The following is a 25,602-nucleotide window of genomic DNA, read 5'->3' as shown; positions in this document are numbered from 1 at the left end:
TAATGAGATTCGAACACGCAACCTTTGGGTTTCTAGACGTTCGCATTAAACGTCCATTCATCCACTCTGACCTCAAGTAACCTTCTGTCTTATGTATCTCAACTGGTTTACCTGGTTAAATAAAGGTGAAAAAAATATATAAAAAAATAATAATAATGTAACCATACCAAATGTAACATATCATTCTAATTTCAGTGTCCCGGATTTACGTGTACTATGTTACGTCTAGTCTATGAGACCAGGCTGCACTGGAAGGTACCATTTCATTGAAACAGGGATGATAGATTCCTCCTGAGCATAAGGCCTACCTGCCTGACAGTCTAAAAACATCACATTATGTAACAATTACACCATATGGAGTTCACTATATACTTTCCTCCCAAATACATTTATCTTATTATTCCTTTAGATCCTCCTGTCACGTATTTTCTTTATAGATATTCATAAGATAGATAAGGTGGAAATTACGATAGGCCTAAAAAGAATGCCAATAGAGATATTCACTATCTGTTTTATGACAAAAGCCATATCCCATTATGTCCTGTTATTATAATGCATAATAGAAATATGAATGCATAGCCTAATATAATATAACATCTAAAGAAGTTAGTTTCTGAGCTGTTCAACTGTGTGTGTTTGTGTGTGTGTGTGTGTGTGTGTGCGGGTGTGCTGGTGTCACTGCTTGAAACTTAGAATTAGGCCACCTTTTCATGTTCATTTACTTGAAACGTGTCTTTCCACTCTGCTGAAGTCATAGGCTACTACGTTAGAATGAGTTCATCTGTACCCTGAGGCAGGAAATTTCCCAGCAGCACCCAGGCTTTTGGCCTTCACACGGAGGCCTTCACGTCAGCCAATAACAAGGGGGAATAAGGGGAAGAGGGTCCCTGCTCCCGACCAATCACATAATACTGTGTGATGCACTGATGGGAGTTTAGTCTAAATCCTGCCTCTCAGAACCCCCAGGCTTCCCCGTGCAGTAAGAGCATGAGTCTCCCACACCCAGCACCCGATCTTTCATTACGAGTGTTGTTTATGTTGATATAAAATGATCAGTCCTGATTTGTTTACTCCAGAGGGTGTAGACCTTTGGGAACTCAGTGTACTAACCTCTAATGTACACGTGTCACCCAAAAAGCTCTAATAAATGAATCCTGGAGACGAGACGTCATAACAGCGATCGACCTTAACGATCAACGCAATCAAAACCCTATTAATCCTAATCAGTGGGAATTACCAACATCTCCTTTCTCATTACTCCACTGTTCATTTCTCTGTAAGAGACAGAAATAAAGAGAGTCAAGAAAGGGTGACTAAATACGTTTCCCTTTTGGGGTGTCTCTTTTGTTAGTGTGCCATGTAAACAACTGATTCATTCCTTACGTAATTAAAATTCACTTACATCAGACCGAAGTGCCAAACAGTAATGTGATTGTAATTATAGCTGGCGTGAGTTAGGAGATCCAGTTTAAACGTTGAAATAATGGTGCCTGTGTGTGTGTGTGTGTGTGTGTGTGTGTGTGTGTGTGACACATTAACGTGACCCCATCTCTTTGATTAGCTCTGTAACACGTGATGCAAGTAAACAGGAATAGAATAATAGAATACTGTATAAGAAAAAAAATTCGATATGAAATGCAAGTTCCATTACAACCAAACCAGAAAACATTGCATCATTTTCTCACAGTGCCATGGCAACAAGCAAGATTGTATAATACAGCTGAATCATAAACCCAGTTAGACATGCTCAATACTGTAGAGGGAGAGATTTTAATGTCGAACAATATTTCTGAGTGACCCAAATGCACCAAGCATTGTGATCCTTATGCATTTGTGTTACAGCGTGTGCTGTATGCTTCTGTGTCACAGGAGGTTGGTGGCACCTTAATTGGGGAGAATGGGCTCATAGTAATGACTGGATCGGAAATAGGTGGAATGGTATCAAATACATTAAACACATGGTTTCCAGGTGTTTGATGCCATTCCATTAGCTCCGTTCCGGACATTATTATTTTACATTTTACATTTGAGTCATTTAGCAGACGCTCTTATCCAGAGCGACTTACAGTTAGTGAGTGCATACATTTTTCATACATTATGAGCAGTTCTCCCCTCAGCACCATGTGTGCATGTGCGAATGTGTGTGTATGCAATATGTCCTCTATCTTACATGCAGTTTGCATTGGGTTCCAACAGAGGGCAACCTCCGACCATTTGTCCCTGCGGGGAGCATGGGACGGTTCTCACATACCATTTGTCCCTACAGGGAGCATAGGACGGTTCTCACATACCATTTGTCCCTGCGGGGAGCATGGGACGGTTCTCACATATCATTTGTCCCTGCGGGGAGCATAGGACGGTTCTCACATACCATTTGCCTTGCTATCAAACACTGGTCTGGGCAATGCTGGCTACAGGCCTTGAATTCCATCCCTCATCTCGCAAACTTCAGTTTATCATCATTTACTGCAGCCCACTTCACCAGTGTCTGTGTGTGCATGTTCATGCTCCAAATGCATATGTCAAACCAGTGGAATCATAACCCTTCAGATTCTCACAACAACAGACATAGGATAGGATGGCAGTATTTCTGCCCCACATACCTGCATCTCCTGCTGGACACAGCTCTTCTCCTGACTCATCTCACCCCGCAGCAACTGTGGACAGTAAGGTTGGTCATTTAAAAAGTAACGATAAGAAAATCATACTCAATCTGATGTTCCTCAGAAAACAGTGAAAACAAATATATGAATGACAGGATTGCATTGCATGACGTTCTGTGAAAAGGGTTACATTTTCTTAATCAGGATATCATGGAATTCCACTAACCTAGTACATTCTAGGATCAAAAATAGACATGGAGGCACTCATGTGAGTCCTGCTGCATACAATCTATAAACTCCATCTGTGATTCTCCTCATCACGGTGGTGCTGAGGTGTGTTAGCCTAGCCTTGTGACGAGGTGTGCTAGCCTTGTGATGAGGTGTAATAGCCTAGCCGAGTGATGAGATGTGCTAGCCTAGCCTTGTGATGAGGTGTGCTAGCCTAGCCTTGTGATGAGGTGTGCTAGCCTAGCCTTGTGATGAGGTGTGCTAACCTTGTGATGAGGTGTGCTAGCCTTGTGATGAGGTGTGCTAGCCCAGCCAAGCGATGAGATGTGCTAGCCTAGCGATGAGGTGTGCTAGCCTAGCCTTGTGATGAGGTGTGCTAGCCTAGCCTTGTGATGAGGTGTGCTAGCCTTGTGATGAGGTGTGCTAGCCTTGTGTTGAGGTTGCTAGCCTTGTGATGAGGTGTGCTAGCCTAGCCTTGTGATGAGGTGTGCTAGCCTTGTGATGAGGTGTGCTAGCCTAGCCTTGTGATGAGGTGTGCTAGCCTAGCCGAGCGATGAGGTGTGCTAGCCTTGCGATGAGGTGTGCTAGCCTAGCCTTGTGATGAGGTGTGCTAGCCTAACCTTGTGATGAGGTGTGCTAGCCTAGCCGAGCGATGAGATGTGCTAGCCTAGCGATGAGGTGTGCTAGCCTAGCCTTGTGATGAGGTGTGCCAGTCTAGCCTTGTGATGAGCTGTGCTAGCCTTGTGATGAGGTGTGCTAGCCTAGCCTTGTGATGAGGTGTGATAGCCTAGCCTAGTCTTGTGATGAGGTGTGCTAGTCTAGCGTACAACCGTGGCATCAGGTGCCGGGGTTCCACTGACCTATATACAGTGGGGGAAAAAAGTATTTAGTCAGCCACCAATTGTGCAAGTTCTCCCACTTAAAAAGATGAGAGAGGCCTGTGATTTTCATCATAGGTACACGTCAACTATGACAGACAAATTGAGAAAAAAAAATCCAGAAAATCACATTGTAGGATTTTTTATGAATTTATTTGCAAATTATGGTGGAAAATAAGTATTTGGTCACCTACAAACAAGCAAGATTTCTGGCTCTCACAGACCTGTAACTTCTTCTTTAAGAGGCTCCTCTGTCTTCCACTCGTTACCTGTATTAATGGCACCTGTTTGAACTTGTTATCAGTATAAAAGACACCTGTCCACAACCTCAAACAGTCACACTTCAAACTCCACTATGGCCAAGACCAAAGAGCTGTCAAAGGACACCAGAAACAAAATTGTAGACCTGCACCAGGCTGGGAAGACTGAATCTGCAATAGGTAAGCAGCTTGGTTTGAAGAAATCAACTGTGGGAGCAATTATTAGGAAATGGAAGACATACAAGACCACTGATAATCTCCCCTCGATCTGGGGCTCCACGCAAGATCTCACCCCGTGGGGTCAAAATGATCACAAGAAAGGTGAGCAAAAATCCCAGAACCACACGGGGGGACCTAGTGAATGACCTGCAGAGAGCTGGGACCAAAGTAACAAAGCCTACCATCAGTAACACACTACGCCGCCAGGGACTCAAATCCTGCAGTGCCAGACGTGTCCCCCTGCTCAAGCCAGTACATGTCCAGGCCCGTCTGAAGTTTGCTAGAGTGCATTTGGATGATCCAGAAGAGGATTGGGAGAATGTCATATGGTCAGATGAAACCAAAATAGAACTTTTTGGTAAAAACTCAACTCGTCGTGTTTGGAGGACAAAGAATGCTGAGTTGCATCCAAAGAACACCATACCGGGCTCCTGAGTGGCGCAGTGGTCTAAGGCACTGCATCGCAGTGCTAACTGTGCCACTAGAGATCCTGGTTCGAATCCAGGCTCTGTCGCAGCCGGCCGCGACCGGGAGACTCATGGTCAACGCACAATTGGCCCAGCGCTGTCCAGGGTAGGGGAGGGAATGGCCGGCAGGGATGTAGCTCAGTTGATAGAGCATGGCGTTTGCAACGCCAGGGTTGTGGGTTCGTTTCCCACGGGGGGCCAGTATAAATTTTTTTATATGTATTCACTAACTGTAAGTCGCTCTGGATAAGAGCGTCTGCTAAATGACTAAAATGTAAATGTAATACCTACTGTGAAGCATGGGGGTGTTTTTCTGCAAAGGGACCAGGACGACTGATCCGTGTAAAGGAAAGAATGAATGGGGCCATGTATCGTGAGATTTTGAGTGAAAACCTCCTTCCTTCAGCAAGGGCATTGAAGATGAAACGTGGCTGGGTCTTTCAGCATGACAATGATCCCAAACACACCGCCCGGGCAACGAAGGAGTGGCTTCGTAAGAAACATTTCAAGGTCCTGGAGTGGCCTAGCCAGTCTCCAGATCTGAACCCCATAGAAAATCTTTGGAGGGAGTTGAAAGTCCGTGTTGCCCAGCGACAGCCCCAAAACATCACTGCTCTTGAGGAGATCTGCATGGAGGAATGGGCCAAAATACCAGCAACAGTGTGTGAAAACCTTGTGAAGACTTACAGAAAACGTTTGACCTGTGTCATTGCCAACAAAGGGTATATAACAAAGTATTGAGAAACTTTTGTTATTGACCAAATACTTATTTTCCACCATAATTTGCAAATAAATTCATAAAAAATCCTACAATGTGATTTTCAGGAATTTTTTTTCTCATTTTGTCTGTCATAGTTGACGTGTACCTATGATGAAAACTACAGGCCTCTCTCATCTTTTTAAGTGGGAGAACTTGCACAATTGGTGGCTGACTAAATACTTTTTTCCCCCACTGTACATCAGTATCTCAACCAACCAGACCATCTGGGTTCAGCTGTTCTTGCCATTGGGATGGGGGGAGGGAATGGGAGCAGGGGGAGGAGAGATATGGCTAACCAGTGAAGAGCGTGACCCATATTTCAGTAGCTAGCTGTGAGTACAATAGATTTGGCCCTCGCGCACCCAATCAAATATCCGAACCAGTACTAGGACCCCAGTTATAAAACTAAATGTCACCCGGCTTCATATTTGTGGACCGGTTATGATTTGTGAGAAGATGTGTGTAGCATCTGTTTCTGTAGTAAATACTGTGTATCATGAAATGTAAATTAACAGTGTGAGAGAGAGAGAGAGAGAGAGAGAGAGAGAGAGAGAGAGAGAGAGGCTGATGGGTTGTGTATACCATACATATATAGTAGTTGTGCACGCTAAGTGACCCAGTTTGATCAATTGTGGGGTTTTGTTTACCTCTGCATCCCTGTCTTTCTTCTGGAGGGAAGAGGAGAGGTCGTGAACTCTGACCTCCAGCTCTCCGACCCGGTGGCTCAGCAACCTCCTCTCCTCAGTCAGCTCCTCTATTACTCTGAGAGAGAGAGAGAGAGAGAGAGAGAGAGAGAGAGAGAGAGAGAGAGAGAGAGAGAGAGAGAGAGAGAGAGAGAGAGAGAGAGAGAGAGAGAGAGAGAGAGAGAGAGAGAGAGAGAGAGAGAGAGAGAGAGAGAGAGAGAGAGAGAGAGAGAGAGAGAGAGAGAGAGAGAGAGAGAGGGGGGAACATTTTACATTTGGCTAGAAATTCAAAAGGAAATTATCTCAACAAAGAAAAATGTCCTCCTGTGTGCTACCTATATCCCCCCACTAGAATCCCCATACTTTAATGAAGACAGCTTCTCCATCCTGGACGGGGAAATCAATCATTTCCAGACCCAGGGACATGTACTTGTCTGTTGCGACCTAAATGCCAGAACTGGACAAGAACCTGACACCCTCAGCACACAGGGGGACAAACACCTACCTGGAGGTGACAGCATTCCCTCCCCCATATGCCCCCCTAGGCACAACTACGACAACATAACCAACAAAAACAGGTCACAACTTCTGCAGCTCTGTCGCACACTGGGTATGTACATAGTCAATGGTAGGCTTCGAGGGGACTCCTATGGTAGGTACACCTATAGCTCATCTCTTGGCAGTAGTACTGTAGACTACTTTATCACTGACCTCAACCCAGAGTCGCTCAGAGCGTACACAGTCAGCCCACTGACACCCCTATCAGACCACAGCAAAATCACATTCTACTTGAACAGAGCAATACTCAATCATGAGGCATCAAAGCCAAAGGAACTGAATAATATTAAGAAATGCTATGGATGGAAGGAAAGTAGTGTGAAAACCTACCAAAAAACAATTAGGCAACAACAAATTAAATCCCTTTTAGACAACTTCCTGGACAAAACGTTCCACCGTAATAGTGAAGGTGTAAACTTGGCAGTAGAAAACCTAAACAGTATATTTGACCTCTCAGCTTCCCTATCAAATCTAAAAATCTCGAACAGAAAACCGAAGAAAAGTAACAACAGTGACAAATGGTTTGATGAAGAATGCAAAAACCTAAGAAAGAAATTGAGAAACCTATCCAACCAAAAACATAGAGACCCAGAAAACATCTCCTGAGTGGCGCAGTGGTCTAAGTCACTGCATCGCAGTGCTAACTGTGCCACTAGAGATCCTGGTTCGAATCCAGGCTCTGTCGCAGCCGGCCGCGACCGGGAGACTCATGGGCGACGCACAATTGGCCCAGCGTTGTCCAGGGTAGGGGAGGGAATGGCCGGCAGGGATGTAGCTCAGTTGATAGAGCATGGCGTTTGCAACACCAGGGTTGTGGGTTCGATTCCCACGGGGGGCCAGTATAAAAAAAATTGGTATTCACTAACTGTAAGTCGCTCTGGATAAGAGCGTCTGCTAAATGACGTAAATGTAAAACCTGAGCCTACGCCTTCACTATGGTGAATCACTAAAACAATACAGAAATACACTACGGAAAAAGAAGGAACAGCATGTTAGAAATCAGCTCAATGTAATTGAAGAATCCATAGACTCTAACCACTTCTGGGAAAATTGGAAAACACTAAACAAACAACAACACGAAGAGCTATCTATCCAAAACTGAGATTTATGGGTAAACCACTTCTCCAATCTTTTTGGCCCTTTAACAAAGAACAAACAGCAAAAAAATATACATGATCAAATGCAAATCTTAGAATCAACTATTAAAGACTACCAGAACCCACTGGATTCTCCAATTACATTGAATGAACTACAGGACAAAATTCAAACCCTCCAACCCAAAAAGGCCTGTGGTGTTGATGGTATCCTCAGTGAAATGATAAAATATAAAGACCACAAATTCCAATTGGCTATACTTAAACTCTTTAACATCATCCTTAGCTCTGGCATCTTCCTCAATATTTGTAACCAAGGACTGATCACCCCAATCAAATGATCAAAATCCAGAAAAGAGCCGTTAAATTCTATAACCACTTAAAAGGAAGCGATTCCCAAACCTTCCATAACAAAGCCATCACCTACAGAGAGAAGAACTTGGAGAAGAGTCCCCTAAGTAAGCTGGTCCTGGGGCTCTGTTCACAAACACAAACATGCCCCAGGCCAACAGCAACAACACAATTAGACCCAACCAAATCATGAGAAAACAAAAAGAGAATTACTTGACACATTGGAAAGAATTAACAAAAAAACTGAGCAAACTAGAATGCTATTTGGCTCTAAACAGAGAGTACACAGTGGCAGAATACCTGACTACTGTGACTGACCCAAACTTAAGGAAAGCTTTGACTATGTACAGACTCAGTGAGCATAGCCTGGCTATTGAGAAAGGCCGCCGTAGGCAGACCTGGCTCTCAAGAGAAGACAGGCTATGTGCACACTGCCCACAAAATGAGGTGGAAACTGAGCTGCACTTCCTAACCTCCTGCCAAATGTATGACCATATTAGAGACACATATTTCCCTCAGATTACAGCGATCCACAAAGAATTCGAAAACAAACCCAATTTTGATAAACTCCCTTATCTACTGGGTGAAAAACCACAGTGTGCCATCACAGCTGCAATATGTGTGACCTGTTGCCACAAGAAAAGGGCAACCAGTGAAGAACAAACACCATTGTAAATACAACCCATATTTATGTTTATTTATTTTCCCATTTGTACTTTAACTTTTTGCACATTGTTACAACACTATATATAGACATAATATGACATTTGAAATGTCTTTATTCTTTTGGAACTTCTGAGTGTAATGTTTACTGTTAATATTTATTGTTTATTTCACTTTTGTTTACTATCTACTTCACCTGCTTTGGCAATGTTAACATCTGTTTCCCATGCCAATAAAGCCCTTAAATGGAATTGAAATTGAATTGAGAGAGAGAGAGAGAGAGAGAGAGAGGCCAACAACATAAATGTTCACTATATACAGGTGCAGCTCAATAAATTAGAATATTGTGGAAAAGTAAAGTAATTTCAATAATTCAATTGACAAAGTGAAACTCATATATATTGTGGATTAATTACACAAAAAGTGAAATAGTTAAAACCTGTATTTGTTTTAATCTTCATGATTACGGCATACAGCTCATGAAAACCCCAAATTCAGTATCTCAGAAAATTAGAATATGACATAAGACCAGTGAAAAAAGGAAATGTAATACAGATGTCGGCCTTCTGAAAAGTATGTTCTTGTACATGCAGTCAGTACTTGGTTGGGGCTCCTTTTGCATGAATCACTGCATCTATGCGGCGTAGCATCTGGGGCGGCAGGTAGCTTAGTGGTTAAGAGCGTTGTGCCAGTAACCGAAAGGTCGCTGGTTCTAATCCCCAAGCCGACTAGGTGAAAAATATGTCGATGTGCCCTTGAGCAAGGCACTTAACCCTAATTGCTCCTGTAAGTCGCTCTGGATAAGAGCGTCTGCTAAATAACTAAAATGTAAATGTAAATGCATGGAGTCGATCAGCCTGTGGCACTGCTGAGGTGTTATGGAAGCCCAGGTTGCTTCGATAGCGGCCTTCAGCTCGTCTGCATTGTTGGGTCTCGTGTCTCTCATCTTCCTCTTGACAATACCCCATAAATTCTCTATGGGGTTCAGATCAGGTGAGTTTGCTGGCCAATCAAGCACAGTAATCCCATGGTCATTGAACCAGGTATTGGTACCTTTGGCAGTGTGGGCAGGTGCCAAGTCCTGCTGGAAAATGAAATCAGCATCTCCATAAAGCTTGTCAGCAGAAGGAAGCATGAAGTGCTCTAACATTTCCTGGTAGACGGCTGAGTTGACTTTGGACTTGATGAAACACAGTGGACCAACACCAGAAGATAACATGGCTCCCCAAATCATCACTGACTGTGGAAACTTCACACTGGACTTCAAGCAACTTGGATTCTGTGCCTCTCCACTCTTCCTCCAGACTCTAGGACCTTGATTGCCAAATGAAATGCTAAATTTACTTTCATCTGAAAAGAGGACTTTGGACCACTGAGTGACAGACCAGTTATTTTTCTCCTTAGCCCAGGTAAGACGCTTCTGAAGTTGCCTCTGGTTCAGGAGTGGCTTGACACGAGGAATGCGACAGTTGTAGCCCATTTACTGGATACGTCTGTGTGTGGTGGCTCTTGATGCACTGACTCCTGCCTCAGTCCACTCCTTGTGAAGCTCCCCCACATTTTTGAATGGCCTTTGCTTGACAATGCTCTCAAGGCTCCGGTTATCCCTGTTGCTTGTGCACCTTTTCCTACCACACTTCTTCCTTCCACTTGACTTTCCATGAATATGCTTGGATACAGCACTCTGTGAACAGCCAGCTTCTTTAGCAATGATCTTTTGAGGCTTTCCCTCCTTGTGGAGGGTGTTGATGACTGTCTTCTGCACAACTGTCGAGTCAGCAGTCTTCCCCATGATTGTGAAGCTTACTGAACTGGACTGAGAGACCATTTAAAGGCTCAGGAAACCTTTGCAGGTGTTTTGAGTTAGTTAGCATCAAGATTAAAACAAACACAGCCTTGACCTATTTCACTTTTTGTGTAATTAATCCATGATATATATGAATTTCACAATTGAATTATTGAAATTACTTAACTTTTCCACAATATTCTAATTTATTGAGCTGCACCTGTAAGCACCACAGAGACTTTAAGGTCATACGGTTGGGCTGAAGCTCCTCATGAAGCAAGTACTGTACTGCACCACCTTTTGGATTGATATGTGACCCCATACCCCTGGTTCAGTAGAGGACAGTAGAGTTGGGCACGACTCTGGCACTGTCATTCTTATCAGTGTGTGAATGACAATGTCATTGTCAATGTGAACAAATGTCAATGTCAATGCTAATAGGCCTACCAATGCTAATAGGCCTACCAATGCCAATAGGCCTACCAATGCCAATGTCAATGTCAATACTAATGTGAGTAGCAGACATACTCAGCTGTATAATATGACCGGTAGGCAGTAGAGGAAGTCTCCTGTATTAAAGCCACACATTACTCTGAGAGAAACACCATACTGACATGCCAGTCATGCCTCAATCACCACCTGTCCTCCGTCCTCACCTCTCCTTCTCTGCCAGGGCCTCCTGCTGCAGCCTGGCTCCTAGTGACCCTCCCTCACACTCCTCCTCGTCCTCCTCCATCTTCCTCATCATCATCCTCTCTCTCTCCAGAACCAGGCAGCGCTGGGACTCTTCCTCTGCCAGAGAGGCCATCTTCTCAGCCCTGCCCCGTGCTAGCTGGACCTCCTGACAACATCACAGCAGAGGAGGAGAGTGGTCATGTCAATAGTTTATTAACATTTAGTTAAGGAGGGTTGTTTACAACACAATGCGTCAGGATTGTGGAGGGGAGATGTGTACAGTATATTTACAATATTATTACTGGAGTACTGTATTGTGGGAGGAGTGGATACATGCAATCAGGATTGAGGAGTGTCAGTGTAATGTAACCACAGCATTTGAAAATGAGTGTGTGTATAAATGTATGCGTGTACCTCCTGCAGCAACTGGACCTTGGTCTCCAGGATCTCCTGCTGCCTCGCCTCACAGCGACGCTGCAGCTCCTCCTCATTCTGATTGGTCAGGCTCTCAGACGTCGACCTATCAGAGCACACGATCACAGTGATACAGCTTTAGTACCAGAAATATAAAACTCACAGCGCAGAATGAAAATTTCACATCCTGTACATAACATACTGTATGTTCATATAAAAATGATACATGCTTCTGTAGATGTCTGTACTGTTGTACTGCAGGGTATGTCGTTTGCTGTACCCTGTGTATTTTACTATTCCAAAGTTTAAAAGCTAACAACCATTCTCACTGGAGAGTGATAGTGTATTATATAATGTAATCCAGGGACTGAGGCTTGGTCCCTGCTCTCTACATTTATCTTGAATGCGTTGTGGTCCTCTGACAGTTCTCAGTATTACAGCGAGCATCCATTACTGCTCCTCACAGTACAGTTAGAGTTAGCCCAGGGCTACTGCTGCTCTCAAGAGACTGTTGCTCTAACTGCTTTTCCACTTTGGCAATCAGTCAGTCTTTTTATAACTCTAATGACAATCACAGAACTAACCTCTGTTTATTTATGAATCAGAGAGAGAGAGAGAGAGAGAGAGAGAGAGAGAGAGAGAGAGAGAGAGAGAGAGAGAGAGAGAGAGAGAGAGAGAGAGAGAGAGAGAGAGAGAGAGAGAACACCCCCTGTCCTAAAGGGACTGACCCTGTTCTGTAGCCATTCTCCCCCAGGGCTATAGTGTTGGAGAGATTTCACTGTGTCTTGACAAAGTACTTAATTGATTTATTAAGTAATTCATTATCTGTATACAGTGCTGATGAATAAAAATTGGTAAATAAAACTCCAATAAATTATGTTATGTTTGTGTGGAGGGATCACACCTACATAAACTGTAACTGTCATTTTGATAGTTTTTATTAAAAAATGTTCTGATTATAGAATATACCTATTCATTAATTGTACTGAGAAATCACTTTCCTATAACAGAGGAAAAGTCCTGCAAAAAGAAACAACCATTACTTCCAAAAAATATAACAGGTTGATGTTTCCCACAACCGTGTTGACCACCTTTAGATAGCACTAACTCAGACTAGAATAATCTTATCCATGTCCTCTATTTGAGGCCTTTACCTAAAATACTGTAAAACCCATAACACCTGTGAGACATAATGTTTAAAATATAAAAAGGACCCCAAGATACTAGAAGGTACACTGAAGGTGTGAGTGTTGTCAGAATGAAAGCTTATGTAGTTCCACTGGTGTTGCTGCTGTGTTTGTCTGGGTCACGGTCTCAGGGAGAGAGGGAGGGGGGGAATGAAGTTCACTATGAGAGCCAGAAGACTTCAGCGTTGACCGACCCACAGACAACCACCACCAAACCTGACATCATCTGGACTGAGCTGAAGGAGCTGAGAGGCATGGTGGTGGAACAGAGACTTTCTATAAGAGCCAGGTGGAGAACCTGAAGATATTGAGCGCAGGTCATTTGTGACAGTCATATTTTCATGTTATCAATTAAGTCTTATATTATTAGTAGCCTAAACCAACTTAGCTGTGAAAAGATACTGACTGAATGTTGTTCTAGCCATGGGGACCAGACTGACAAGCAGTGAGAGAGCGGTGGAGGAACTGAAGAGACAGAATGCAGGTGATAAGACAACGACATCACAACTTATAGACCTCAGTATGGCGTTACAATGATGTTCATTATAAATGTTTTACATGACTGTAATGAGAAGTCAACCCGAGGCACTAAACTATTGTACTGTGTTGTGTTTTGCTGGTTGCCTGGGAGACAGACATTTTGGCTGGTTATTTTGCCGTCGTTCAAGTTCACCAGAGTTCAAAGATGTGGCGCTAGTGTGGATCATAGATGTGCCAGAAAAAGGAATTAGAAGTAGGCCTACTACCTTTGGAAACTGTAAAAATGTGCTCCAGACCCCTACTTTGCCCTGATAATTGTCGCAGTATATTGAAATGTAAAAAGATAGATGCAATGGATAACAGAATAAGATATTTGCTTGATAAGTGCAATGACTAGTCCCAAGCAGTAGCTTTTAGTTCTTTATTCTTACCCATATTCACAGACAAACCAAAGGTGGCGTTCTTCACTGCTCTGACAGACAATATTCAACTTGGACCATTCAGCACTGAAACTACTCTGACCTACAGCAAAGTCATCACAAACATCAGCAAGGCTTACAACCACTTCACAGGTACAACATCCTTTGCATCCATTTAAGCTATATGATGACAGCTGAAGAAAAATGTACTTGTGAATATATACAGTACCCGTCAAAAGTTTGAACACACCTACTCATTCCATGGTTTTTCTTTATTTTTACTATTTTCTACATTGTAGAATAACAGTGAAGACATCAAAACTATGAAATAACACACATGGAATCATGTAGTAACCAAAGAAGTGGTAAACAAATAAAAATGTATTTTATGTTTCAGATTCTTCAAATAGCCACCCTTTGCCTTGATGACAGCTTTGCACACTCTTGGCATTCTCTCAACCAGCTCCACCTGGAATGCTTTTTCAACAGTCTTGAAGGAGTTCCCACATATGCTGAGCACTTGTTGGCTGCTTTTCCTTCACTCTCTGGTCCGACTCATCCCAAACCATCTCAATTGGGTTGAGGTCAAGGGATTGTGGAGGCCAGGTCATCTGATGCAGCACCCCATGACTCTCCTTCTTGGTAAAATAGCCCTTACACAGCCTGGAGGTGTGTAGTGTCCTTCTCCTGTTAAAAAACTAATAATAGTCCCACTAAGCCCAAACCAGATGGGATGGCGTATCGCTGCAGAATTCTGTGGTGAAAAGTGTGCCTTGAATTCTAAATAAATCACAGACAGTGTCACCAGCAAAGCATCCCCACACCATAACACCTCCTCCTCCATGCTTTACGGTGGGAAATTCACATGCAGAGATCATCCGCTCACCCACACCGCGTCTCACAAAGACATGGCGGTTGGAACCAGAAATCTCACATTTTGACTCCAGACCATGTCCATTGCTCGTGTTTCTTGGCCCAAGCAAGTCTCTTCTTCTTACAGTGCCTTGCAAAAGTATTCATCCCCTTTGGCTTTTTTCCTATTTTGTTGCATTACAACCTGTAATTTAAATTGATTTTTATTTGGATTTCATGTAATGGACATACACAAAATAGTCCAAACTGGTGATGTGAAATGAAAAATATAATTTATTTCTAAAAATTCGAAAAAATAAATAACAGAAAAGTGGTGCGTGCATATGTATTCACCCCCTTTACTATGAAGCCCCTAAATAAGATCTGGTGCAACCAATTACCTTCAGAAGTCACATAATTAGTTAAATAAAGTCCACCTGTGTGCAATCTAAGTGTCACATGATCTGTCACATGATCTCAGTATATATACACCTGTTCTGAAAGGCCCCAGAGTCTGCAACACCACTAAGCAAGGGGCACCACCAAGCAAGCGGCACCATGAAGACCAAGGAGCTCTCCAAACAGGTCAGGGACAAAGTTGTGGAGAAGTACAGATCAGGGTTGGGTTATAAAAAAATATCAGAAACTTTGAACATCCCACGGAGCACAATTAAATAAATTATTTTAAAAAATGAAAGAATATGGCACCACAACAAACCTGCCAAGAGAGGGCCACCCACCAACACTCACGGACCAGGCAAGGAGGGCATTCATCAGAGAGGCAACAAAGAGACCAAAGATAACCCTGAAGGAGCTGCAAAGCTCCACAGTGGAGATTGGAGTATCTGTCCATAGGACCACTTTAAGCCGTACACTCCACAGAGCTGGGCTTTACGGAAGAGTGGCCAGAAAAAAGCCATTGCTTAAAGAAAAAAATAAGCAAACACGTTTGGTGTTCGCCAAAAGGCATGTGGGAGACTCCCCAAACATATGGAAGAAGGTACTCTGGTCAGATGAGACTAAAATTGAGCTTTTTTGCCAACATGGAAAATGCTATGTCTGGCGCAAACCCAACACCTCTCATCACCCCGAGAACATAGTTATGCATGCTCAAGTTTTTTGTTTTTTTTGTGTTATTTGTTGTATGTTTCACAAACAAATATATTTTGCATCTTCAAAGTGGTAGGCATGTTGTATAAACCAAATGATACAAACCCCCCAAAATCAGTAAGGCAACAAAATAGGAGAAATGCCAAGGGGGGTGAATACTTATGCAAGCCACTGTATTGGTGTCCTTTAGTAGTGGTTTATTTGCAGCAATTCGACCTGCAATTTCTGAGGCTGGTAACTCTAATGAACTTATCCTCTGCAGCAGAGGTAACTCTGGGTCATCCTTTCCTGTGGCGGTCCTCATGAGAGCCAGTTCCATCATAACACTTGATGTTTTTTGCGACTGCACTTGAAGAAACTTTAAAAGTTATTGAAATGTTCCGCATTGACTGACCTTCATGTCTTAAAGTAATGATGGACTGTCGTTTCTCCTTGCTTATTTGAGCTGTTCTTGCCATAATATGGACTTGGTCTTTTACCAAATAGGGCTATCTTCTGTATACCAACCCTACCTTGTCACAACACAACTGATTGGCTCAAACGCATTAAAAAGGAAAGAAATTCCACAAATTAACTTTTAACAAGGCACACCTGTTAATTGATATGCATTCCAGATGACTACCTCATGAAGCTGGTTGAAAGAATGCCAAGAGTGTGCAAAGCTGGCATCAAGGCAAAAGGTGGCTATTTGAAGAATCTCAAATATAAAATATATTTTGATTTGTTTAACACTTTTTTGGTTACTACATGATTTCATATGTGTTATTTCATAGTTTTGATGTCTTCACTATTATTCTACAATGTAAAAAAAAAAAAAAAAAAAAAACCTTGAATGAGTAAGTGTGTCCAAACTTTTGACTGGTAGTGTAAATATGTATTTCCTGATGCAGGTATCTTCACAGCACCAGTAAGGGGAGTCTACTACTTCAGATACAGTTCTCTCTGTATCTTGACAAATACATATCCACAAATGGGTGTATTTTTGTATAAGAATGATCAGAGAATGGCATCCGCATATGAAGGGGACAATGATGGCATGTTTGCAAATGTATCTAATGCAGCTGTCCTGGAGTTAGAGGTGGGAGATGTGGTCTACCTGTGTCTCCCTGTAAACTACAGACTCTATGGTGGTACAGACAATAGGAGCACCTTCAGTGGCTTCCTGCTCTTCACCATTTAAATGATGATCTGATAAGCTCATCGGAGCTTCAGTGTGTCCATGAGAAACTACTATGTTTTTTCCTCCCACCAATAAAAACATTAACATAATTATTTGTTCCCAGACTGATTAATTAATGTAATTAAGTATGGAATAAGGTGTTGATTGATTGGTAAGTACTTCTATGAGAAGTTGTGTTACACTATTATTCTTGAATCTAACATTTAGCACGGTAAATAGAGAGAACTATATTCAAAACAAACGGACTGGTAAAAGAATACAACCATTAAGATGAATGAATTTTAATGAATTTTAGTAAAGTCAGTATGTCTAGAGTCAGATGATGAAGGAGGGAAGGTTCTACTTTAGGGTGAACCAAGCTTATAGAGGGAGATCTATGACAGGGTATAGAGCAGTGGTATTCAAAGTCGGTGTCACGACCCCTAGCGGGGTTCACCCAAATCCGAGTGGAAAAAATGCAGTTCCCGCTGAAAAAGTTGGAATACTACTGGTATAGAGTATGTTGTATCTGAGGAGATATATCTCTACCACTGAGACAGACAGCTGCTCTATTCACAGACAGGTGCTGGGGCTCAAATACTCCATGGCTCAGCAAAACAACCCAGAGACTACCCTTCTCTCCGTATCACCCTCTCCCTCTGTCTCTACCTCTCCTTCATTTTACCGACAGGCTACCCCCCTTCTCTCCCTCTCACTTCATCTCTCCCTCTCCCTCTCCCTTATCCCTTTTATCTTTAGTTCAACTATCCACAGAGGCCACTTCATACTCTTCAAAAGCATGTCAGAGCCCGGCCCTCCCCACCAGGCATTCCTCAGGGCTTTAAAGCTGTTGTTAGGTGAGTCTACAGTACATGACAGAGGGAGGGTTAGGAGGGGTTCATATAGGACCGGGACCCTCATGCCCTGAGGGCAGCTGTAGTGTGAAGAGTGAACAGCAGGAATCTATCTGAGGACCAGACTGGACAGTACAGGGGGGGTTTAATACCTCAGTCTGAATCTGGAGATCAACTGTAAAGTGAGGAGGCTGGACACTCCTAGTATCTGTCTGTGCAAGGACATGGTAGTTTACTCACAGGGCCTTGTCCAGAATCTCCTGTTTCTCTGTGAGTTCCTGCTTCAAGCTCTCCACCTCCACTTTCAACTCAATGTTCTGGAACACACAGAGAGAAACGTCACATCACAACAGTCTGCTAAATGGCATATTATTTATTATTATTATTATTAACAATATATCATAGAGAAACCATGAACTGTGCATATGTAATATATAATAAAACAATAATTGTGTAACTGTTCAATTCTGTTAAGAGGCATGAATTGACTCAGATTGGCTTCATAATACAGTATACAAAATGAATCTCCAAAAGTACACAACCCATATCTCAGTGATATGAGAGTGAAGCAGGTTTATAAATAGCAGAGAGGGATATGAGCACCTGCTAGTTCAGTCTCCCCAGCCACCCATCCCTCCCCCAGCCACCTATCTAACACCCTCCCCTCTCTTCCCCCCACCGCCCCCAGCCCATAGCAACAGGGACAGTTATAACCCCAGGTACTGGAGCAGGGCAGCAACAGCCTGTTAATGGCTATGGGAACACTCATGTGGCTTGTTAGATATACAGTATGATATAGAACTCATAACAAAGACATGTTGAATTGCTAGCCTGTTACTCTGTAAACCATGTGTGCATACCTACACATACACTGCATGTATGGACATTGACACACACACACACACACGCACAAAGCCGCGCACACATGCACAATCTCACAAACACACACACACACTGCCCACACACACACGACGAATGCATGCACGCACACAAGCATCATAAACACACACGCACACACACAATGTCCCTCCGCATTCCTGCTACAGTATCCTGGGGCCGGGATTCCTCCAGCTAACTTTATTATTTAGGTTAGTAGGGAATGGGCCTATAATTATTACTGGGCCAAATGAGGTCAGTCCAATAAGGGCAGAATCATGTGAGTCTCGACATTTCTGGACTACTGTCTCTGTTCTGTCAATATTACTGGACTACTGTTTCTGTTCTGTCAATATTACTGGACTACTGTCTCTGTTCTGTCAATATTACTGGACTACTGTCTCTGTTCTGTCAATATTACTGGACTACTGTCTCTATTCTCTCAATATTACTGGACTACTGTCTCTGTTCTGTCAATATTACTGGACTACTGTCTCTGTTCTGTCAATATTACTGGACTACTGTCTCTGTTCTGTCAATATTACTGGACTGACTACTACTGTCTCTGTTCTGTCAACATTGTTAATCAGGAGGTGCACGAAGTTAACTGCACATACTTTGCAGCCATGGCATTTAGAAGGAGCAAAACAAACGTTACAATCAGATGTTTTCATCTGATTTGATTATATTGGTATTGGTCATGGCTTGTCTGGACACAAAACATTGTTGTACAGTCGCTCTGTCGGTCCTTAATTGTTGCTCTGCACTTCATAGAAATAAGTCCCTGGATTACAAGGAGATCATCCATTGATGATATCGTTATAATATGATCATGATAACCTTTATTTCTATGCTGTGGATAACAAGATGAAGGCGATTAACCTTCATCCTCTACTGAGGGAGCTGATGGAGGGATGATCTTTATGCTTCAAAGGTAATATCAAAGTTGAATATGAATGAAGTAAACATCTAGTTAGCCAACACAGTGGATTATCACCGACCCAGTGGTTTATTACAGCATCTGTAGGTGTCTAGTAGCCTGGTCCCAGATCTGTTTGTGCAGTCTTGCCAACTCCATTGCATTGATTTTGATTTGATGATGACAGCAGTGGAGTTGGCAAGACAGCACAAACAGATCTGGGACCAGGCTAGGTGTCTAAGGCTGCAGTCAGAGAAAGTCACACAGAAAGCTGATCTGCTAGTCTCACTGCAGCAGATATGCTACAGGTATAAAGGCATAAACTGTTCATAGAGTAAATGATCGCCTATCATATACTGTACCTGATTTGACTGTAGCCTGCAGTAATGTCTAAAATGTAAATGTAAATGTAATGTCAGAGGGGTGGATATAGAAAGCTGATATCTGTTTGAAACTCTGAGGTGTTCACTTGGGGGTCTCTGATTGGTGGCGTCGAAGGGATTTTCTCAAATACTATTGGCCCACTGCCCCCAGGCCAGACAGCAGCTGCTGGGGTATCACCTTTGCCACAACGACCGGTCTCAACCAGTCTTAACCAGTCAGCTTTTTAAAGGCAGGTGGGCAGGTCTGTTTTTCAAAATAAATATACAGTATAACTTCGGGCTCATGTGATCTAATGGAAGACATTGCATTGTTCACACTAGTTATCACGTTCCAGGTATTATTATATTTTACTGCAGTGGGCTAAATCAGGGTCACACAGAGTGTTACTTGGTAGTCTTAAACAAATCTACTTTAAACAAAAGTATACACCTCACACACATGGTTATGGGCTTTAAAAAAAGAAGACACCTTATACCATGTCAGATATAGAGTTGAAATGTATTTCACAGAAGACTGAAATATAGCAAAACTGTTTGACATAGAAACACTGGATTTTCGGCGGTTTTTTTTAATATGAATAACATTCCACTGATGAGGCCACTAGAGGGCAATTTGGTCATTTGACTGCAGGAAAGCGGTTTACAAATTCTCTTTATATTAGCTCTTGCTCTGGGTTTACTCTACTATCTCTGAGCTCAGATCAGTCTCTAAGGACAGGGCAGTGTGATTGGCAGCTGCAGTTAACACTCAGAAACAGGTCTGAGACCTGCTGTCAGGTATCGTGATCATCACTGGCTGGGAGCTGCAGCATAAACAGTCAACAGGAAGAGAGCTTGAAACTACAGTATGTACTGTAAACAAGCATAGGAGATACACTGGGCCATGATTACTGTATTCATTCATTCATTCATTCAATTGCGTGACTTAGCATGACTCTTTCATCATCTGGAGCTAAATAAGCATTTTCATGTATGATGAACCCAGACCACACAGCATAGACCTTCACCCAAAACTATCTCACCCTCTCTCTCTGTCACACACACACACAACACACACACACACACACACACACACACACACACACACACACACACACACACACACACACACACACACACACACACTGCAGCAGCAGCACATTAAATAGCAACACTGCATATGAAATTGTAAAATAGCAACAAATGGCTATTCTCCCCATGAAGCTCCCATCCCCTGCCCCTGCAACCCCCTCCTCTGTCTCTCTTGAGACTCACCCTCTTGTGGACATCGTGGCTGCTCCTACCCCCTCTCCTCCACCCCTCATTGCCCCAGTGAGACTCACCCTCTTGTGGACATCGTGGCTGCTGTCCTCGTACTTCTGCTGGATCCTCTCCTCCAGGAAGTAGATTCTCAGCTTCAGGCTGAAGTTCTCCTTCTTCAGGTCGTTCAGGTGCTGAGAAATAGTGCGGTAACCACGGAAACTGTTAGACATGGTGACAGGTTTTTCACAGGGGGCAACAGACCCCCCCATTCAGTCCCGCATCCTAACTAAAGCAACACTGAATAAAAACGTAATAACATGAACAAAGACCATTTCAAATCTATCAGTAGAACAGTCATTACTGTCTAACGGTCAACAACACTAACGGTCAACTATGAAGTGACAGTCAAACTCAGAGAGGAGAGCTGCCCCCTCGTTTTCGACATGGAAGGGGGGGGGGCTGGGGGTGGCATTGGCATTGGCAGTGGCAGTGGGGGGTTGGGGGTGTTGGAGGAGGAGTGGGGAGGGGTGTTAAAGAGTTGTGTCTTAGTTTCTTTTTTTAACACTGGGAAGTTATCCCAGGAATCTGACACAGGCCGGAGAGAATGGCTCAGACAGACCACAGGCAGTGCTGTTCTGCTGCTGTAGCTGATAGGTAATGCATACTGTATGTCACTTGACTTTGTGCAGTAGCCTTCAATTTGATCCCTTAGTGATTTGGAGGCCATCCACCCAGGAGAGGACTAAGTGATTTGGCAGAGGCCAGTCTGAGACACAAAACACCTAAACAAGTTGAACTGGAACCAGAAATGCTGAGACAACACTGTTAGTTCATGTATATCTAGAGTGAAGCATATGAGATACGAATGTCAACATTTGACAACCAGGAAGTTACTAGACGCTATCTGACCTGAAGGGGGTGCTATAGCTCCACTCTCCTGCCCTGTTCACATGAGTTAGTGGAAACACTACACTCTGAACCCCGGAATGCTGCACTGATCCAGGGATATTTTTAGGAGCTATAACGCTCTGGCTGTCACTGTGGAATTCCAGAGTAGCGCTGTCCTGTGGGCCGTGAGGGGTAGAAGGGTAGTGGAAGTGAGGGAAAGACACTAAAACAGACTGACACACACACACACACACGCACACACGCACACACACACACACACACACACACACACACACACACACACACACACACACACACACACACACGAGTGCACACACACACACACACACACACACATGAGTGCACACACACACACACCAATGAGAGGTGTATGAAGAGTAGACCATACAAACAGTAAGTAAACAAGACTGCAATGGCTAGGCCAGGCCAGCGACTGAGTGGCTGAGACACAAACAGGTCAGAGAACGATCATCATCTGTGACAACACTGTATTCTATCATATAGGTTACAGCAGAGCTGTAGGGAGAGAACCCTAGTCCAGTCCACCCATTACAATCAATACAATACATTTAATCCATCACAATGTATAGGCTATAGCAGAGCTGGAGAGAACACCAGAACACCCATCACCCATTACAACCCAATTGGAGCTCATTCAGAAGAGATCATTGAATGTAACCAAACCAGATGCATGGAAAATGAAACCATCCCTATTCTATCAATGTACTTTCCCTTTCTGACGACTGCTCATAGTCTAGTGACTGTACTACATGGGATAGAGCACATCCAGACATTTTCGGGAGTCCCGTACCAACTTTTAAATTGTACCCCACTGTTTTTTATTATTGGGGTGTATCTAAGCATCCATTATTACAATCAGACTGGATTAAAGCCGTCCAGATAAATATCTGAGTAGTGAAAGGCTCCTACGTCACACCAGCCACATCTCATAGACATTTTCCAGCTGTGACTTCCCTCCCTCGTCAAGCAGAGCTGAGCCGCGTCCCGTTCTCAACCCCCCAACCCCTTAATTTGCATTTCCCATAGACCGCTATTGTGTTTCCATGGTGCCCCTTGTCGAAGGTAGTCAAAACAGTTTCCTAACCCCTTCCTCCATGTGTCAGAAGCAGTTTGGGGAACGAAAGTCAGATAGGAGAGAGGCAGGAGGCTGTCTTCCACCTAACCAACCGCCATTAATAAGAGGCCAATTATGCCAGCTAGATAGATCAGTCTCTGATGGAGCCTGGACCATAGGGCTGCCTCAGTCTCTGACAGGGCCTGGACCATAGGGCTGCCTCAGTCTCTGACGGGGCCTGAACCATAGGGCTGCCTCAGTCTCTGACAGGGCCTGGACCATAGGGCTGCCTCAGTCTCTGACAGGGCCTGGACCATAGGGCTGCCTCAGTCTCTGACAGGGCCTGGACCATAGGGTTAATAGGGATACTCTACTCTTCACAGGAGAGACCTAGGGTCACAATGCAGCTATGATATTTGCATATGGTTCTTTATTTAGAACGTTGTTTTCAAACTAAATGTGCAACAAGAGACCAGAAAATAACCACAAGGAAAACTGTGAAGGAACGAGAGGTACTGGCCTCCTGTAGCTCAGTTGGTAGAGCATGGCGCTTGCAACGCCAGGGTTGTGGGTTCGATTCCCACGGGGGCCAGTATGAAAAATGTATGCACTAACTAAAACTGTAAGTCGCTCTGGATAAGAGCATCTGCTAAAATGACTAAAATTAAAAAAAAAAAAATGTAAAGGAAAGGATCTTAGAGGAAGTACAGTTGTGTGGTGTGAGTTGAGAGCCTATGGCTGTAAGTCAGCTTGCCATATAAAACTAGCGCTAGTTGAGTTTGTCCATGGAAAGGTGTCAGAAGGTCCCTGTCGATAAGGCCAACACTGAGTAGAATGACACAACCACCCAAATGGGAACCAAGTAGAGTAGATCACACAGCACTGGACGAGAAGATACTGAGGTTACAGGCACTTTTCACTCCAAATCCTCATCATTAAATTAGTTATACAGTCTGAGCTTCAAGTTCCTTGGTGTCCACATCACCAACAAACTATCATGGTCCAAACACACCAAGACAGTCGTGAAGAGGGCACGACAAAGCCAATTCCCCCTCAGGAGACTGAAAAGATTTGGCATGGGTCCTCAGATCCTCAAAAAGTTCTACAGCTGCACCTTCGAGAGCATCCTGACTGGTTGCATCACCGCCTGGTATGGCAACTGCTCGGCCTCCGTCCGCAAGGTACTACAGAGGGTAGTGCGTACGGCCCAGTACATCACTGGGGCCAAGCTTCCTGCCATCCAGGACCTCTATACCTGGCGGTGTCAGAGGAAGGCCCTAAAAATTATCAAAGACTCCAGCCACCCTAGTCATAGACTGTTCTCTCTGCAAGCGGTACCGGAGCGCCAAGTCTAGGTCCAAAAGGCTTCTTAACAGCTTCTACCCCCAAGCCATAAGACTCCTGAACAGCTAATCATGGCTATCTAGACTATTTGCATTGCACTTTAACTCTACCCACATGTACATATTACCTCGACTAACCTGTGCCCCCGCACATTGACTCTGTACCGGTACCCCCTGTATATAGCCTCCCTACTGTTATTACATCAACTAACATATTGACTCTGTACCGGTACCCCCTGTATATAATATGTATATAGCCTCCCTACTGTTATTACATTGACTAACACATTGACTCTGTACCGGTACCCCCTGTATATAATATGTATATAGCCTCCCTACTGTTATTACATAGACTAACACATTGACTCTGTACCGGTACCCCCTGTATATAGCCTCACTACTGTTATTACATCAACTAACATATTGACTCTGTACCGGTACCCCCTGTATATAGCCTCCCTACTGTTATTACATAGACTAACACATTGACTCTGTACCGGTACCCCCTGTATATAATATGTATATAGCCTCCCTACTGTTATTACATTGACTAACACATTGACTCTGTACCGGTACCCCCTGTATATAGCCTCCCTACTGTTATTACATAGACTAACACATTGACTCTGTACCGGTACCCCCTGTATATAATATGTATATAGCCTCCCTACTGTTATTACATTGACTAACACATTGACTCTGTACCGGTACCCCCTGTATATAGCCTCCCTACTGTTATTACATAGACTAACACATTGACTCTGTACCGGTACCCCCTGTATATAGCCTCCCTACTGTTATTACATAGACTAACACATTGACTCTGTACCGTACCCCTCTGTATATAGCCTCCCTACTGTTATTACATTGACTAACACATTGACTCTGTACGGTACCCCCTGTATATAGCCTCCCTACTGTTATTACATAGACTAACACATTGACTCTGTACCGGTACCCCCTGTATATAGCCTCCCTACTGTTATTACATAGACTAACACATTGACTCTGTACCGGTACCCCCTGTATATAGCCTCCCTACTGTTATTACATAGACTAACACATTGACTCTGTACCGGTACCCCCTGTATATAATATGTATATAGCCTCCCTACTGTTATTACATTGACTAACACATTGACTCTGTACCGGTAC

General features: G+C 43.5%; 1 protein-coding gene and 1 non-coding gene across 3 annotated transcripts in view; one reads left to right on the top strand and one right to left on the bottom strand.

Moving 5' to 3' along the window:
- The window catches only part of LOC121534061 (myomegalin), an 80,304-nt gene extending 58,787 nt beyond the window's left edge, over nt 1-21,517 (bottom strand). Inside the window, exons 1-6 of one of the 2 annotated variants that reach the window (XM_045205436.1) lie at nt 21,201-21,517; nt 17,941-18,017; nt 11,640-11,745; nt 11,207-11,391; nt 6,063-6,177; nt 2,604-2,657 (exon numbers count right to left, since the gene is read on the bottom strand). In XM_045205436.1, the coding sequence (XP_045061371.1) occupies nt 2,604-2,657; nt 6,063-6,177; nt 11,207-11,391; nt 11,640-11,745; nt 17,941-18,017; nt 21,201-21,389 (726 nt within the window). In that variant the 5' untranslated portion in view covers nt 21,390-21,517. The remainder of the gene's footprint in view (nt 1-2,603; nt 2,658-6,062; nt 6,178-11,206; nt 11,392-11,639; nt 11,746-17,940; nt 18,018-21,200) is intronic. The other variant, XM_045205437.1, reaches the window with a different exon arrangement.
- Nucleotides 21,518-23,621: 2,104 nt separating this feature from the next.
- Nucleotides 23,622-23,696, top strand: trnaa-ugc. Its single transcript has one exon. It is a non-coding gene; the product is annotated as a tRNA-Ala (tRNA).
- Nucleotides 23,697-25,602: the final 1,906 nt, after the last annotated feature.

Source organism: Coregonus clupeaformis, chromosome 20 (genome assembly GCF_020615455.1).
Source record: "Coregonus clupeaformis isolate EN_2021a chromosome 20, ASM2061545v1, whole genome shotgun sequence".
Taxonomy (NCBI): Eukaryota; Metazoa; Chordata; class Actinopteri; order Salmoniformes; family Salmonidae; genus Coregonus; species Coregonus clupeaformis.
The sequence above is the reverse complement of the archived record's forward strand: the minus strand, read 5'-3'. Positions and strand labels throughout refer to the sequence as shown.